General features: G+C 33.6%; 1 protein-coding gene across 4 annotated transcripts; it reads right to left on the reverse strand.

The window, feature by feature from the left end:
* Nucleotides 1-1,426: 1,426 nt before the first annotated feature.
* On the reverse strand, nucleotides 1,427-14,327 carry LOC111799224 (beta-hexosaminidase 3-like). 4 transcript variants are annotated; one of them, XM_023682682.1, is made up of 15 exons: nucleotides 13,782-14,327; nucleotides 13,343-13,423; nucleotides 12,271-12,306; nucleotides 12,058-12,169; nucleotides 11,076-11,146; nucleotides 8,927-9,057; nucleotides 8,783-8,848; nucleotides 8,581-8,681; nucleotides 7,902-7,961; nucleotides 7,383-7,416; nucleotides 6,346-6,444; nucleotides 6,213-6,272; nucleotides 4,934-5,184; nucleotides 3,717-3,891; nucleotides 1,427-1,740 (listed from the first exon to the last, which is right to left on the reverse strand). In XM_023682682.1, the coding sequence occupies exons 1-14, from the start codon at nucleotides 14,238-14,240 to the stop codon at nucleotides 3,725-3,727; spliced, it is 1,728 nt and encodes a 575-aa protein (XP_023538450.1). In that variant the 5' UTR covers nucleotides 14,241-14,327; the 3' UTR covers nucleotides 1,427-1,740; nucleotides 3,717-3,724. The 4 variants fall into 4 exon arrangements, with proteins under 4 accessions (XP_023538450.1, XP_023538449.1, XP_023538447.1 ...); XM_023682681.1 differs by lacking the exon at nucleotides 1,427-1,740 and adding an exon at nucleotides 2,441-2,753; XM_023682679.1 differs by lacking the exon at nucleotides 1,427-1,740 and adding an exon at nucleotides 2,441-2,757.
* Between the last annotated feature and the right edge of the window lie 3,200 nt (nucleotides 14,328-17,527).

A 17,527-nucleotide genomic window follows, 5' to 3' on the forward strand; every position in this document is an offset into this window, starting at 1 on the left:
TTCATTGTCCTCTTTGGATTTTCCCTTTCGGGCTTCCTGTCAAAACTTTAAAACGTGTCTGATAGGGAAAGGTTTCCACACCCTTATAAAAAAGGGTGATTTGTTCTCCTCCCTAACCATGTAGAGTATCACAACTTTACAAAACAAAAAATTAACTCTTCAAATGTACCACTTAGACTCGGACAATTGTTGGTTCTTCATATTTAAAATTGATATTATCCAACTTATATATTATTACAATCATTTATAATTATTTTTTAAATCACTGGATTATTACAATATTATTGCAAATAATATTTTTAATGTTATACATCATACATGTACATTTTCATCCTTTATTTAAAAAAAATATATACTAATGATAATTTCAGAGTTTATTTTAAATTTTAAAAAAGCAAGAACATAATTATGTTTGTTTTTTAAATAAAAAATAAAGAACAAAAAAACAATAATCAAACGTAATTATGTTTTTCTTTATTAAAAAACAAGAAACAAACAAGTATTTGGAATACTATATTTAAAAACTCTTAATTTTATATTGAATAAGTCAACTTAAAAAAATGTTTAGTCTGTTTATTAAATCTTTTATATATTCAATATTTAAAAAAAAAATTAAATTATTTATACATAGAATTGTGTTATGTTTGTTCAAATTTTTAAATATGTTAGTCAATTTTACTCTTTAACGATAGTTTATAGAGATTGATGATGCACGTATTCTGTTGAACACAACTCTATGTGGGAAACACTCGCACTCTTTATTAAGATCAATCGTGAAGATATTACAAGACATAGAAAACTACTGCAGTCTGTGCTTTGTATTTGTTGGGATGCTTTGTATTTGTTGGGATGATAATCTAGATAGGGTGGAAGGGTATTTATACTATAATTATTAGGCTTGACTCTATTGGGCTAGTGATGATATTTTAACATATTCGACACGAGAATTTCTCGAATAAGCACGATTCCTAACAATACTAGCAAAATAACAAATCAACACATAAATATGATGCTTGCAAAATGCACTCTAATGCCTAAATCAGGTTAAGGTTTGTATTAGCATATCAAGAATTGAGTTTCCTAATGTAGCTAGCACGTCAGTTTTTTCTCTTTTGTTGATTGACTTAAGATCTTCACCTTAAAAACTTCTCGTAAATCGTAAATCAAACAGGTGCCCATTATATTGTTACTTTGAGGGCATAAGACTCTTGTGAAGCCGATGTTGCACAACATTGACTATTATAAAATGATTTAAGATTTTAGGAATAAATTTAGGAAAATGATTTAGGAATTTTAGGAATAGATGGTTCAACAACCGATCGCCACCTTAAACCTTCTCTTGGTTTGTAGGTTGAAGCTTTTTTCATGAAAGATAAGGCACTAATGTTTCTCTTAAAACGAAAAAGAGGGATCAACCATACCCTTTTCTAGACCGTCTCCTAAAACACTTGCTTAACCTGCATGTGCTTTCGGAGCCCCCCATTCATTCAATGGCTTGCTTGTGATTGCAGTCATTCTCCGAAAAGGGAGAGAAGAGGGACTTGTCTACTCTCGTTTATGGGACGAACCAAACCATTAGAAAGAGAGCCTTTTAGAGAAAGTTTTTGTCACCATAAAAATCGAGAGAGAAGTCTCTAAAACCGCTATGGTCTGGTCTCTCACTCACGTCGTCCGTCCCGGAGACTCTATTACGCTGAGAACTTGATTACACTTCCTAATAACTCCACCTCTTCTCATTACCTACGCACAAAGCCATTTTCCACACGTCAACAGAGGGAAATCTCACTCTCAAATCTCCAATCAGAAACCAAAACAATAGTTGGGCGAAAAAAGAGACCGAAATCGTCTCCAAATACAGGGCAGAAACCACTGGAACTAATCAATAACACCTATTCTAAGGTCTGAGTGTTAAAATATCACCACTACTCCAATAGGATCAAGTCCAATAATTGTATGGGATGAACCCATTGTATATTGAAAATGATTCAGGTATTTTAAGAATAAAGATATCTAAAGATCTTAGGATAAAGATTTAGATATTTTAGAAAAAATGTTGAGATATTTTAGGAACGGTAAATACTCTTCCAGTCTACCTAGATTTTTTCTCAAGAAATACAAGGCACAGAGTGCAGTAGTTTCTACACAATGTCTTGTAATCTCTTCTCGATTGATGTCAATAAAGAGTGCGAGTGTTTCCCACAAAAAATTGTGTTCCGCCTGAGTCAAACACTTTGCGTATCCATTTTCTATTTAGCAGTAGATTGTGGAACTAGAAGGTAGTTACATCTTTACATTGGTGAACATGAAATCTATTCATTAACTGCTAGTTGAAATGTATGGTAGCACGTACAGAAATAGGCAGAACGAGATGAAAGAAAGGAGAAGAGAAGACGAAGGAAGGAAAGGACGAGGAGTTACTAAGTGGTTCCACAAATATGCGTACATTCACTGTAAGGAGCTGCTAGAGCTTTTTATTGACCAGAGAATGGATCACAATTATACATCATCTTGAGGTAAAGGGAAGGCGAGTACGGATATATTACATTGTACTCTTATAACACAAAATGGGTAGTCTATTTGAGTCTATTCTTAAATGTTTTTGTGATACACTAATTCAATTAAGGGATGATTTATTTTGGTTGTGGTAAGCCAATTCACTTCTGGGATGGTGTTTGGTTGTGTCACTCTCCTTAAAGACGCTTGCTTGCTGCCATTTCTATCAATCCACAAAGTTCTCATGATCTCATGATAGGCTACCTTCAAAATGAAAGACAAAAAAGGGTTTGTCTCCCTATTCAACTGCCCATATAAGAGTGTTCAACTTCATTCTACTTTCTCTTTATTTTCTTTGTTTATAGATAATAATTTTTCAAACAAGAAAGATTAAAATGGTTAAAGGAAAATTAAAGTATGAACATAATAACAATATTCTGGAAAACTGCTCAACCAACTTATTCTAAAGAATGAAACAGAGATAAAAAACGAGTGTTAGGAATCGCGACTTTCCATATTAGTATGATATCGTCCATTTTGAGCATAAGCTCTCATGGTTTTGCTTTGGACTTCCCCAAAAGGTCTCATACCAATGGAGATGTAGCCTTACTTATAAACCCATGATCATTTCCTAAATTAGCCAATGTGGGACTCCATCCCAACAATTCTCAACAATCTTCCCCTAGAACAAAGTACACTATAGAGCCTCCCCCGAGGCCTATGGAGCCCTCAAATAACTTCCCCTTAATCGAGGCTCGACTCTTTCTCTAGAGTCCTCGAACATAGTACACCATTTGTTCTATACTTAAGTCACTTTTAACTACACCTTCGAGACTCGTAACTTCTTTGTTCGACATTTGAGGATTCTATTGACATGGCTAAGTTAAGGGCATGACTCTGATACCATGTTAGGAATCATGACTCTCCACAATGGTATGATGTTGTCCATTTTGAGCATAAGCTCTCATGGCTTTCCTTTGGGCTTCCCCAAAAGACCTCATACCAATGGAGATGTATTCCTTACTTATAAACTCATGATCATTCCATGAATTAGCCAATGTGAGACTCCCTCCCAACAATCCTCAATAACAAGAGCCTACAAAACTACGTTCCATAATACATGAACATCATATTCACAACCCTGAAGCTCTTCCTGAATTCATGGTGAAAAGAAGTATTCTAATCAAATGAGAGGACAGTAAGAGTATGAAAAGGAGATTAACCTGGATAGTTATTGCACAAAGCAAGAGCCTGGACCCCAAGGAGCAGATCTGCCAAGTCCTGATACCGGAGCAGCCTCGATCCCTCTCTGGTTCAGCAAACACCTGAAGTGCGCCAACCTTGCAAAAACTTGATTGGTGTCTTTAGCCAGATTGTCATATGGTGTCCAAAGGCGCTCTGTCAGGACATGATCACCGAAGAAGGTTGAAACCAGTCAATTAATGTAGAGCAATCATGAGCGAAATCTAAGAAAAGGGGGCAATGGAGCAGGGCTAGTACTGTTTTCATTCAGCTAATTACAAAGCATGACATTGCCTGAGCTTTTATAGATCGCATAATTGAGTACCACGAGCAAGGTTTTGCATAGGGTTTAGGGAATGGGAACTATCATGCACCATGAGCTTTTATGAATTGGATAATACCAATATTAAAAAATGATTTCATAATGCAAAGTCGTAGATATCAATGTTTTTTATACGAGTATAATAAATGAGGTGAGATAGTTTTCTAATAAAAAGAGAGAAGGTGTAACGACTCAAGCCCACCGCTAGCAGATATTGTCCTCTTTGGGCTTTCCTTTTCGGGTTTCCCCTCAAGGCTTGAAAACACGTCTGCTAGGGGAAGGTTTCCACACCCTTATAAAGAGTATTTTGTTCTCCTCCCCAACCAATGTGGGACTCTCACAATCCACCCCTCTTCAGGGCCCAGCGTCCTCGCTGGCACTCGTTTCTTTCTCCAATCGATGTGGGACCCCTACCAAATGTACCCCCTTCGGGGCCCAGCGTCCTTACTAGCATGCCGCCTCGTTTCTACCCCACTTCGGGGAACAACCTCCTCGTTGGCACATCGCCCGGTGTCTGGCTCTGATACCATTTGTAACAGCCCAAGCCCACCGCTAGCAAATATTGTCTTCTTTGGGCTTTTCCTTTCGAGTTTCCCCTCAAGGTTTTTAAAACGTGTCTGCCAGGGAGAGGTTTCCACACCCTTATAAAGGGTGTTCCGTTCTCCTCCTTGACTGATGTGGGATTTCACATAAATTTACTAAAACTATCCCTTGTTTATAATTTCTTTTCAAGAGTAGCTTCGTTAGTTAATTTGACCTCGAAGTTAAACATCTGGAAAGTAATCACCGACTACTGAGATCTCAAAATTTCAGTTGATCAAGAACATGTTTCTCAATTTATCATGCAAAAATATAAACAAACCAACAATAACGTACCAGCAGCGGCTGCAGCACGAGGCCAAATAGTTTGCTCAATATTTGAGGCATCGACACTTTCGCCCCACATGCATACCTCCCCACCAATGACTAATTTTTGTTGTTTTGGATCTGCGATATTTTTAAGCGGCTCATTTAAATAGAACTTCTCCCAACTTGGGTCTATGTGGTCCAAGTACCAACTATCTTGGTTGCTAACAATGCATCTTAAACCAGCAGAAACAACCTTAGGAGCAACACCAATTCCTAACCTGAAAATTGAAATAAACAAACATCAGGAAAAGTAAAAATATGGGATGCCTTAATTATCCATTTCAAGCGATTTAACTCTTTCGTTTTCTTTTTTTCTTTTGAAGACTTCTATATGTTGAGGATTGTTGGGAGAGAGTCCCACATCGGCTAATTTAGGGACTGATCATGGGTTTATAAGTAAAGAATACATCTCCATTGGTATGAGGCCTTTTGGGGAAGCCCAAATCAAAACCATGAGAGCTTATGCTCAAAGTAGAAAATATCATACCATTGTGGAGAGTCGTGATTCCTAACATGGTATCAAGAATCCTCAAGTGTCGAACAAAGGGTGTACTAAGTTCGAGGACTCCAGAGAAGGAATCGAGCCTCGATTAAGGGCCCAAATCAAAACCATGAGAGAGAGTCATGATTCATAACACTATCTATATTCATATTAAGTAATTTGTATTGAGAAGAGTATAATTCTGGCTCGGCCACGTCCAGGGGGAAAGAATCTTGAAGGTGAACATAGAAAATCACTATGATTTATGGCAGCACCATCCTTTAATTTCAGCGTAAACTCTTTCCACCCCTTATCTTTGGGGTAAAACAGATGTGTTTCATATCCATATAAAACTTGGGAGAACTAATTTTATACTCAATACTTAGATTGACATGTAAGCAGAATCGGATAAAAATTTCAATTTCACACTTTGGGAAGCTTAAATTAATTAAAGACATTTACTCAGTTAACTTACCCTTCTCCAAAACAATTAATCTCCCAATCATCACCAACGGAAGTAGCTACGATAAAGTAATCATCACTAATAGATGTTTTGCACAATTATGTAGGTTGAAGCTTGAAAAAAAAAGTTGATTGCTTTCATTTATGACACATTCCTTAAAAGGTAGTGGTTCCTCAAGAATAAAGGAAAATTAAACTGAAGAATGTCAATAGTAGTTCAAGAAACTTTTAAGCATGGACATGGACTGATACTCTATCACGGGATAAGTTATAAAAGCTGAAATAAGAGTAGGTATGACATACCAGTTATGCACAACAGTCTTTCGACTCAATTCACTGCCAAAATTGTTAAAAGTCTCTTCCCTGAAAATTTTCCATTGAGTAGATAAGATCAGAAAACTGCCTTAGAGGATTAAACTAGAGCAGAAGCACATACCAATTTACAAGTTCATATCCGTGAGACAAAGCTATATTTTGTGCTCGCAAGACGAAGTACTTGTAAGCATCGGATTCATTCATACCCTTTTTTTCTAACCTGTTCATTAAAAAAGTCAAAACATGAGTTATCTCAAACCTGCATTTGGGAGGATAGGGATTGTTTCCGGAAAAAAAAAAAACATACAGAGTAAATGAAAATATAAATGATCGTTAAATTCAGGAAAATCGGCCATAGATTGTAGAAGATAATGGAGATAGGGATAACCAACTAGAAATATAGACCCTCCCTTCCCATCCGGACATGTACCTGATTCCTAGCTCTGGAGCTAAAATCAAGATTACACGCAGTTCTCATTGTATTTGATCCTTCAATTATAATATCGAACATGGGCAGTGTCCAACACATAAAGATCGTGAGTTGATATTATTTGAAGAAATATGGCACGACTTTATACATATAAGATAGAAAAGATGTTATAACTTATAATGCAGCTTGATGACCCTTACTATGGAAGATCCCTAGACAGCATAATGCTCAATGAATGCAACTTCCAGATATATATATATTGATGTAGGATTGATAACTATGGATGTCGAAACTAAGATATTCACACATTGACTGATCCCACATGACTATCTCCTAGATGAAATCTTAAACCCTACATTTTTATGCATCTTTCAACTGACCACACTTATTTAACATTATCTTAAAAAACTACATATAAGAATATAATTAAAAAGAAACAATCTCAACTACACATTGATTCTTGCAATTCAAAATTTGAAAGTACCAAAGTCAAAATCAAACACACAAGTCCCCATTCTTTTGTAAACTGACTTAGAATAGAATTCATTTTTTGCCAGAAGAACAAATAAAAGTAACAGTGAAGTTTCATTCTTCGTTTATAAAAGACAAGGGAAAAATTCAATAAAATTATTTGTTTAAAGAAATAGAGAACAGGAGAACATAGGACCCTGAGTATAATTTATTTTACTCAATAGACAACAGGAGTCGACAAGGTCTTAGATTATTACCAATTTCTTATATGAGGAGTCGATCTCCAGCAAGCTGCAAGTAAAATTGAGAGGGACATGTTATTGTGTAGATGATCAAGGTTTATGAAAATGGATGCAGAAGTGTAATGAAAGCAGAAGAATTATGATGTCCACATTGGTTGGGGGAGGAGACAAAATACCCTTTATAAGGGTGTGGAAACTTTCCCCTAGCATACGCGTTTTAAAGCTTTGAGGGAAAGCCCGAAAGGGAAAGCCCAAAGAGGACAATATCTGCTAGCGGTGGATTTTGGTCGTTACAATAATACATTTTGCAAGTTAATAAAATGGTTTATTTTCAAGATACTTGAAGAAAAATTGACATAGAGGGCTTTGCGGGAAGAATAAAATGAATGAATGTTTCTCATAACAAATAAAAAGATTCTCTATCATTTTCACAACTGATCTAATTAAACTTCAAAGATGAAATATGACATGGAGTTGATTGTATTTTGGAAGCATTACATGTCAACCAAAGTGCAACCCAATTGTTCAACTTACTTGTGTCAACTTCATCGCCTCCTAAGTGAACAAATCTGTACTTAAAGATCTTGCTGAAATCTGAAACACAAGAACCGTGATATGATAACTTTATCTCCTAAAATGAAGATAGTTTAACTAGATGCTTGGTCCAAACCTGTAGGTTTTTCAAATTGATTCAAGAATCAAAAGGATAGTTGTAACACGTCCTCACCTTTAATCTATAATCTATCTTATCTTCTCTCAATAGAAACCATCTCCTAGAAACAACTCACATTTCACGGAGTCATAGTTGTAACACGTCCTCGCATCTCATAAATTCAAGTATATAAAGAATGCCAGTTGATGATTATATAAGCTAAAACCTTTAAATATTCTATTCTTGCCAACAAACTAGAGAACGTTTGTATTAATACATCTATTTTCTAAAATTTCAAAAAATAAAAAAAGTTTATAATTGACTGATTAAAGTTTCATTGTAAGAGTTTAATTTTTCTCTTTAAAACTCAAATTTATAGAAAATCATCGAAATTGAGAAAAACTACTATCAAACTCTCTCTTCGCACTGATTTTGTGAAAGCCCTAATTTTTAATTCTGTTGAGAATTTGAATGTAATTTTTTTTTTTTTCCTTTCCAAGCATTTATAATATTTTTATGGAAAGAACAAGAGAGTTTGTGAGGAAAGTGTGATATTATTACCTGATAGTATTCCATCTATTACTTTAAAAGTAAACTCGTTACTGACATCAAGTGGCTGCTTACAATCCTTTGACGGCCACAAAGCAGGATAGCCAACTCCCCTGAGAAATGAAACCTTGAGCTCCTCACACAAGTTAACAATATGAATAGAATAGAAGAGGAGAGAAGGTCGACGACAAGTTCAATACTATGTAGTAATCACCATGACAAAGCATGTCCGGGAATATCAACTTCAGCTAGTACACTGACTCCACGTCGTTGAGCATATCTACAGAACTTAGAAAATTAAAATGGAAACTAATTCTTAGTTAGCAACTTAACACATCCAAAATAAAAGGATGCTCACCTCACAATTTCTTCAGCATCCGCAGTTGTATACCGTTCTTGTTTAGAATAAGCACCAAGCCAAAGGTTTGGGAATGAAGGTATCTCCAATGGAAAAGATTGTGTATCGACAATGTGCCAGTGCAACACGTTCTGCATAAAAGGGGTTAAAGTTGATGGTTGTAAGCAATGATGAGAAGTGCAGAAAATGCAGGTATTCTTGATCAGTTATTATTTACGTATCAATATGGTCTGTCCAAATCTAACTGATTTTTTTTCTCCTCCCCTCCATCCACGCTGTACAAATTTCAGCTAAATTATCAAGCTCACTTAAAGCACCAATGCACCTGTCTTGTTATCTTGTAATATCAGTAGGATTAATTATGGATGGACGAGGCAAAAGATGGTGAAAGGGACAACAACAGTGATGAAAAGTGAATGAATGATTTAAATTTTAAAATGACCAACCGCTTCAACAGATGATTTTCATCTAGGTAATAGAACATTTGTATCTTGTTCGTTCTTATGAGTGAAATTTTGACTTAATCAAATAATATAAAAATAAAATGAAAAGAGACCATAGGAGAAACATGCCCAAGGACCCAAACTCAGATAACCTTTTCAAATCCAATTCCACATAGAAGGGAAAACATTTGAATCCTTATCTTAAAGTAATATTGAAAAGGTCAAACCTACTATAAAAATGAAATATGACTTAAAAGAAAGGAAGTTCAACTTCAGCTTCAGCCTCATTCTTTAAACTATAGCTAGCCACACTTTTCTTCCTCTCTAACTTGAGCATCGGAGCTCGTGTGGCGTTTGTCGCAGTGCCTAGCTTTTTTTTGGCTTACAATTTATATCTTCTCCTCAAAATACAATTTATCGTTGAGGAACATGAAGGTCAAGGCAAGATTTTGACAACAATAGCTTCCGTTGTTCGTGAGAAATGAGAGTGCTTTATCTTGCACACCAAAATGAGAAAAATCTTGCCTAAGGGAAAAGTCTTTCGGTAAAAGACATGAAAAATTTTACACTAAGAAACCAAAGAAAAGGCAAACCCTAGGCAAGTCCATACAACAAGAAGAAAAAGAAGAAAGAAGAAAAAGAAAAGGAGGAAAAGGCAAAAAAAAAANAAAAAAAAAAAAAAAAAAAAAAAAAAAAAAAAAAAAAAAAAAAAACCTCTCCATCTTCTTCATTTTCTCCTTGTTATAGTTGTACAAGTTTGATGAGCAACCTAAGAATAATCCAAGGATCACCTTGAAGCACTTAAATTAACTCACAAAAATTGATATTGAGATTCTTAAACCTAAAGGAATTCAAAATCATCCTATGAGAACTGATGAGCAATCTTAAGGTTAGTCCATAGCCAAACATTTAAATTAACTTCGAGAAAGTGATATTCATCTTTCTAGAGAAAATTCTTAAACCACAGAAAATCTAGTCATTCTTACGAAGTTTGATGGGCAATCTAAGGAAAACCCAAGGACCACCTTATAGCCCTTGAAATTATATTCATTTTTCTAGAGAAGAATAACCCTAGAAGACAATGTCTAGAAGAAGAAAATTTAATCAAAGAGGTATACTCCCAAATTGGGTTCTATATGTCTACCCTTTTAAGTGTCAAGAGTCGGACTATAAATCCTAATTAGAGTGGGGCTAATATTATGAGTGAAATTTGGACTTAATCAAATAACATATAAATAAAAGAACAAGAGACCGAGGAACCCAAGAGCCAAGAGAACATGCAGGCCCAGAATAACTTTTTCAAATCAAATTCCTATAAAGAAGGAAACCCATTTGAATCTTATAAATGAATAGTGAAAACCTAGGTGAAACATCCTATAACTTAAAGTAAGGGAATTCAAGCTTCAACTTCATTCTCTAAATTACAGCTTGCTACACTTTTCTTTCTCTCTGGCTCTTTGGCTTAAGCATCGATGTTCGTGTGGTAAGCGTCATGAGATTTTTCCTTGTCAGATATGCTCGTGTGGTAAGCGTCATCGATGCTCATGAGACTTTTCTTATTTTTAACTATAAAGATAATCGCATTTTACGTGTTCTACTGGTAAGAATAGTTGGAAACTAAAAATAGTCTACAGTTATACAAACCAAGTGAGCATTGCCTGCAAAATAATATCACACAAAAACGAAAAACATAATGAATTCTATACCAGCTTTGCATATGCCATAGAATCAATCACTTTCTTTATAACTCGCAATGGCTGATAATGTCGAGAAGTATCTGCGTGAAGATCATTTACAGGTCAGATAACAAGTCATGATTGGAGGTGACCATCCTAGCCACAAAAGTCTAAAAAGTAAAACAAAAATCCCACGGAGTCCCATTATATTGAAAACTTCAATGTTGAAACTATGAAATAATTCAGAAAGTTCACTTCCCAATAAATATGGCACGTTCGGATACTCTTGCCTTTTACACAAGAAAGGCAAACCTTCCTCTAAGCCTAAGCATTCATCCACCCAATCCAAGTTTCATCCAATAAATCATACATAACAAATATATAGAATTTCGCTGCTTTGAATGGTATAGAACATAGGCTATTATCTGAAACTTCACTGCAATTATTTAAGAACGAGGAGAATTCAACAATCCGAATAGCACGAAACATACTTTTTGCCTAATCATCATGCATAGTCCTTCCATGAAATTCAACCTAAATGATTTAGGGTAAAGAAACAACTTCCACCATAAACTGCTTATTTAAATCAATAAATATTACATAAAATAACTCAATATATAAATAAAAGCTAGAAAACATTGAACCCAAATTAGATCTTCTTGCGGCAGTATGGGCAGGCATTCATTAAGCAAAAGTATATTATATTTTGAAATATCAAATTTCTGTCATAATTCCAAAGAAAGAAACGATATAAGTCACTGAAGACATAAATAAACTATAGTATAAAAAAAAAAAAAAAGGAATGAAGAAATAAATAAACTATAGTATAAAAAAAATAAAAAGGAATGAAGAAATAAATAAACTATAGTATAAAAAAAAATAAAAAGGAAATGAAACAGGCCAGAGAGCACCGCGAGAAATTCTAACAGAGAGAAAAGAAGCCAGCATGCATTTTACATCATGTCACGTTCTTGCTCAAAACTTGATATGGAAAAACTCAGAAGCATCTCACCAATTAACAGTCCTCGATAGGAGAACCTTGGCTGATCAATAATATTCCATGGTACGCTCCGAACTTCAATTGCCCTTGATTCAAAATTGAAAGAGCATAATTGACTGAAGGTCTGCAGAATTTCACAGTAAAAAGACATATTTTCAGTATTGTATATATTCCCTTAGGCACCAAGGGTTATAACCTTCAGATTTATAAGTCTCAGCGTGTAACCTGAAGACCATGCAAAGCCCCATAAACTGTACGCGCCTGCATAGTTTGAGAAAGAACTCAACTGTTAAGGGACAAAGCTACAAGAATAAATTAGGCAAACCATTAATAATAAAATACCCAGATAACTAGAGTTTATCCAGCAAAATATATTCAAGTGGAGAATATTGGACGTTGATGAACATGACCAAATATTTAAACTCAAGATACAAGAGCTTGATGAAGATTGGAGTTTTCAGCCTCAGCCACCAGACCAAGTATATAAAACACGGTGTCCGTGCAGTCTGACCATCTTGCTTTCGAAGATTGAATACTATGAACAGAGTTATCTCCAAAAGTTTTACTAACCATGCCAGTTTATGCGAAGAACTTGATTAAATAAAACAACTTAAGTCCACATAATAAATTATATTATGAATCCAAATTTATATCCAGAAAGTAAAAAAGAAAATCATTCATAACTACATATACTTTAAGACTATAAGATTTTGTAACTAGTATCATTGTTACAATCGATGCAATTTTAGATTTTAGAAAGAAAATCCAAATATAGCTAAACTTTCATTCTATTCAACACAATTTTAGAACACGAACTAAATAGATCTGAACAACAAATACTCGTGATAAAAGAAACAAGATTTAGTCAAAATATTTACAACACAAGTCCTTTGAATCAAAATGCACAACCCAACCAAAATTTAACAACTTTTTTCCACATTGATGGACCTCTCTTATTTATTTATTTATTTATTTTTCCACATTTTTCATCAAAAAAGAATATGGAAATTTCCATTTCTTGAACTGATTGATGGGTGAAAGCCATATGTGTCATATGTGAATTAACACAATTATTGATAGCATCATATTTCGGATTCAAAAGAATATCGTGCTGGGTCTAGTTGATTATGCCCGATTTTTGTAATGGACTAGAGTACTATACACTCCCGGGAATAGGAATCCATATGAAAATCAGGAGTTCTCCCTCTGATGACTTTTAAACAACTGAAACTAAAAGGAAAAACTGATAGACTAATTATAAAGTAAAGCGAGTAGCTAAAAGTTTGGTTTCACCCACCTGAAGATATGCATAGGCAGGCTTTCCAGGTGCAGGTGCTGGGACCGATAATCTGTACGATTCGTCTACACCATATTGTAACTGCACCATCCCCATGGAAATTTCGGAGAATTCAAACAATAGTCAATGGCAAATAGTTTTCGTTCCAGAACAAATCACAATTCATTTGATCGAAGTAAACGTCCAGAATCAAGAAAATCGGAACTAAGAAAACAACCATAATCGTATGAAAGTGAAAAGTAGGTTAAAATTTTCAAATGCATTATAATATCCTCTTCGACAAAGGCAAGAAACATGAATTAAACTTGAACCGAAACTCCAAATGCATTTTCCACAAACTGAGAAACAATGAAAATGTAAAACAGGCTTAAAGCTTCAATATCAACAACTGCGCAGAACATAGACAGATCAAAAATAGAATCAACAAAATCATCCATACCTCTTCGGAAGGCGAGGAGACAATAATATGGATTCCAAGAAGCAGAGCAGAGGAGTCCAAACGAGATAGATTAGCATCAACAACATGACCAACACGAACCACATCAAGCAACCTCAAGAATCCCTCCTCAAGTATCCCAGAAGCATCAGTGAAGTTGGAGCCATCAGTGTTGAGGCGAAAATCCTTCGTATTCACAACATACAACCGACGTTGCCCGCCATGAGTGACCGACGCCGGCAACGGCCATATCCGCACACCTCCAGCAATATCACTGCTCCGGGAAGCGGCGGAGGTGAGTATAAAGTGAAAAAAGAGCGGCAGAAGTAGAATGGAAGAGGAGTGAAGTGCCATTGGGCAAAAACAACAATGGAGAATCAATGCAAGTGAAATGCGGTTGGAAATGTGGATACTCCAATGCTCGGAAATGTGATTATATGAGTGAAAAAGGAAGAAATTCATGCGCTGATTGCAGAGAAGCCATAGCAGGAAGTAAAGAAGATGATCAAATGAAGAAGAAGACAACGAGGAATATGGAACACCAAAATGGAAGTCGCTTTCGGGTATGTGTTCGTTTCTTGTTGCTTTCACGTGATATGATAAATAATTAATAATTTATATTTTTTTTTTTAAAAAAATTAAAAATATTTTTTCCTAATTTAAATATTTAGGATAAATTAATAAAAAAAATGTCATCATGGGTTCATAAGTGAGGAATACTAACTCCATTCATATCATTGTATAGAAATGTGTTCGTCTAACAAATAATATTAAATTCATAAAAAATATTTTGAATTTTTTTTAAAAAAAAAAAATCATTAATACCCTCTTAATTTTTCTTTAAAAGAATACTCATAAAATTTAAAATTATTAATATTAAAAAATTTAAAATTTTATTTCTGTCAATATATGGAAAAATTCATCTATCGACACATCATAAATTATTTAATATTATTTTGGGAAGTTTATATGTATTTTTGTAACATCGTATCAAATAGGTATTTTTTATTTATTTAAAAATGTTTAAAAATTAAGAATATTAATGAAAATTAATTAAAAAAAAATTTAATATTTTAAAATTTTATTGGGTATTTTTTAATATTAGTCTCTGTATTTTTTATTTTTTTAAAATTTAAAAGTATTTTTTTAGATTTTTTTTTAATGCTTAGTATTTTTTAAATAAAAAAAGAATTCAATGGTATTTTTTTATTAATTTAGCAAAATATTTAATATTAGTATCTATTTCTACGGTTAAAACTCAAAATATTATTTACAAGAATATTAAATTCATGTAAGCATATAATCAATTTAATTATTTATATTTATATTTTAAATTAATTAATAATATAAATATGCAATTTTGAGTTAATAAAATTATAACTAGTTATTATTTTTCATTATTTTAACTATTTAATATAAAATTTATTAAGATCTTAATTAGTTTATATTTAATTAATTATTTTTTTAGAAGAAATGAGAGAAAAATTCCTCATTTATTTCTATTTAATTAAAGTGAAAATTGTTTTAATTAATTATATTTTTTATAATAAATCTAATAATTTAAATGATTTTTTTTCATTGATATATTTCACATAGCGTTTAAAAAGTTGATATGGGTTTGATATATTTATTATCTAATTAAATTAAAATATATATATATATTAAGTTTTTTTTTTCCTGAAATATAGCCGCAAATTTTCATTAATAATTAAGAAAAAATAATTGTGAATTTTAAATTATTTTAATGTAAATTTAATTATCATCTATAAAAATAAAAAATAAAAGAAAAAAATTAGCAAAAAAAAAATCTTATTATATAATTTTAATTTTATTTGGTTATAATTTGGAGAAAAAAAAATCCAGTATATTAATTAATTTTTTTTTTTTACCATTTTTAATGATTTTTCTTTAATTTTGGTTAATTAGAAGAAAATTAAAAAGTAAATACAGACATTATCCCCGCCATTAAATATAGACATTTAAATTTAAGATATTTAATATTTATACTCATTAAACAATATCATCGATTTTATATATTTATTTTTATTGTGGTTCTTTTATTTATTTATTTATTTATTTATTAGGCTAACTAAAAAAAGAAATTTACAAGCCTAGATAATGAAATTTCTATAGTTAATAAAAAATTTAATTTTAAAAAGCTGTTAATTTTATTTTTATTAGGTTATTAAATGCNTTTTTTTTTTTTTTTTTTTTTTTTTTTTGGATAATCTATGTGATGTCCCACATTGGTTGGAGAGGAGGACAAAACATCATCTATAAGGGTGTGGAAACCTTCTCCTAGCAGAAACGTTTTAAAGTCTTGAAGGGAAGCCCGAAAGGTAAAGCCCAACGAGAACAATATCTGCTAGCGGTGTGCTTAAGCTGTTATAAATGGTATCAGAGCCAAACACCGAACGATGTGTCAGCCTTCTCGCTCTTCCTCGAAAGGAGTAGACACGAGACAATATGTGTGCTTAAGCTGTTATAAATGATATCAGAGCCAAACACCGAACGATGTGTCAGCCTTCTCGCTCTTCCTCGAAAGGAGTAGACACGAGACAATATGTGTGCTTAAGCTGTTATAAATGATATCAGAGCCAAACACCGAACGATGTGTCAGCCTTCTCGCTCTTCCTCGAAAGGAGTAGACACGAGGCAATATGTGTGCTTAAGCTGTTATAAATGATATCAGAGCCAAACACCGAACGATGTGTCAGCCTTCTCGCTCTTCCTCGAAAGGAGTAGACACGAGGCAATATGCCAGTAAGGATGCTGGCCCAAAGGAGGATGGATTTGGTGGAGTCCCACATCGATTGGAGAAAGGAACAACTCTGAAAGGGAAAGCCCAAAGAGGACACGAGGCGGTGTGCAGTAAGGACGCTGGCCCCAAAGGGGGTGGATTTGGTGGGGGTCCCACATTGATTGATTAGAGAAAGGAACAAGCCCGAAAGAAAAAACCCAAAGAGGACAATATCTGCTAGCGGTGTGCTTAGACTGTTACACTCCGACCCTCTTTTCCATGCATTTTTTAGGGCCTTCGAGTATGTCACGTCGCATTCTAGGAATGTCAATTTTAACCGTTACTATCTTGCAAGTGTGTTTGGTCTCGAGCAGATCTCCTATAAATTTTCCTAAGAAACATGTGAATGAGAACAAAGCATTCTAAAAATATCCGTTTTCACATGAAAACGTTTTCAATCTAAGCACTTCAAGACAACTAGGTAACTGCCACGTAGCGTTACATATATATTTTTATATATTAATTATGACAAATTATTAAATCTATTTAAGTTTGCCATCCAACATTATCACAAAAAGATTCTCGGTGCAACACCCTTTCTCATCATATGTGTCCAATACCTTGCCAGTCCGTAAAGGTTAAAGATGACGCGCTTGATTGACGTTAAATTTTAGTCTTAGCCAATAAATGAGAGTTAATGTAGACGGTTCGATCTTTTGACTTTTCTTATTCTGATTGGCGCCACATGGATGGTTGGATTTCCACAAACAATTTAGTATATATATTTTATTTTTTACTTTAAATAAGTTTTAGTGACATAAACAAAATGTATACAATAGTCAAGTTTGACGATTAACTTTATCACATAGTTTTCTTTGAGTTACGTAGACCATTCGATCGATTAATCTAGATCGTTGAATTTATTTATTTATTTATAATTACGTAGCTACTATTTTAATAGAGATATTGTTTTAATTTTCATTCATTTGGTGGGATTTGTTACCTTTTA

This window comes from Cucurbita pepo, chromosome LG07, assembly GCF_002806865.2.
Source record: "Cucurbita pepo subsp. pepo cultivar mu-cu-16 chromosome LG07, ASM280686v2, whole genome shotgun sequence".
NCBI classification, from domain to species: domain Eukaryota; kingdom Viridiplantae; phylum Streptophyta; class Magnoliopsida; order Cucurbitales; family Cucurbitaceae; genus Cucurbita; species Cucurbita pepo.

What these genes read in the sequence shown, in the direction of transcription:
- LOC111799224 (XM_023682682.1), bottom strand. Translation starts at nt 14,240, where the DNA reads ATGAATTTCTTCCTTTTTCACTCATATAATCACATTTCCGAGCATTGG. An exon ending in CTGCCTATGCATATCTTCAG is followed by an intron (nt 12,307 to 13,342) that starts GTGGGTGAAACC and finishes CAAACTATGCAG; the next exon opens with GCGCGTACAGTTTATGGGGC. An exon ending in CTATCGAGGACTGTTAATTG is followed by an intron (nt 11,147 to 12,057) that starts GTGAGATGCTTC and finishes ATCTTCACGCAG; the next exon opens with ATACTTCTCGACATTATCAG.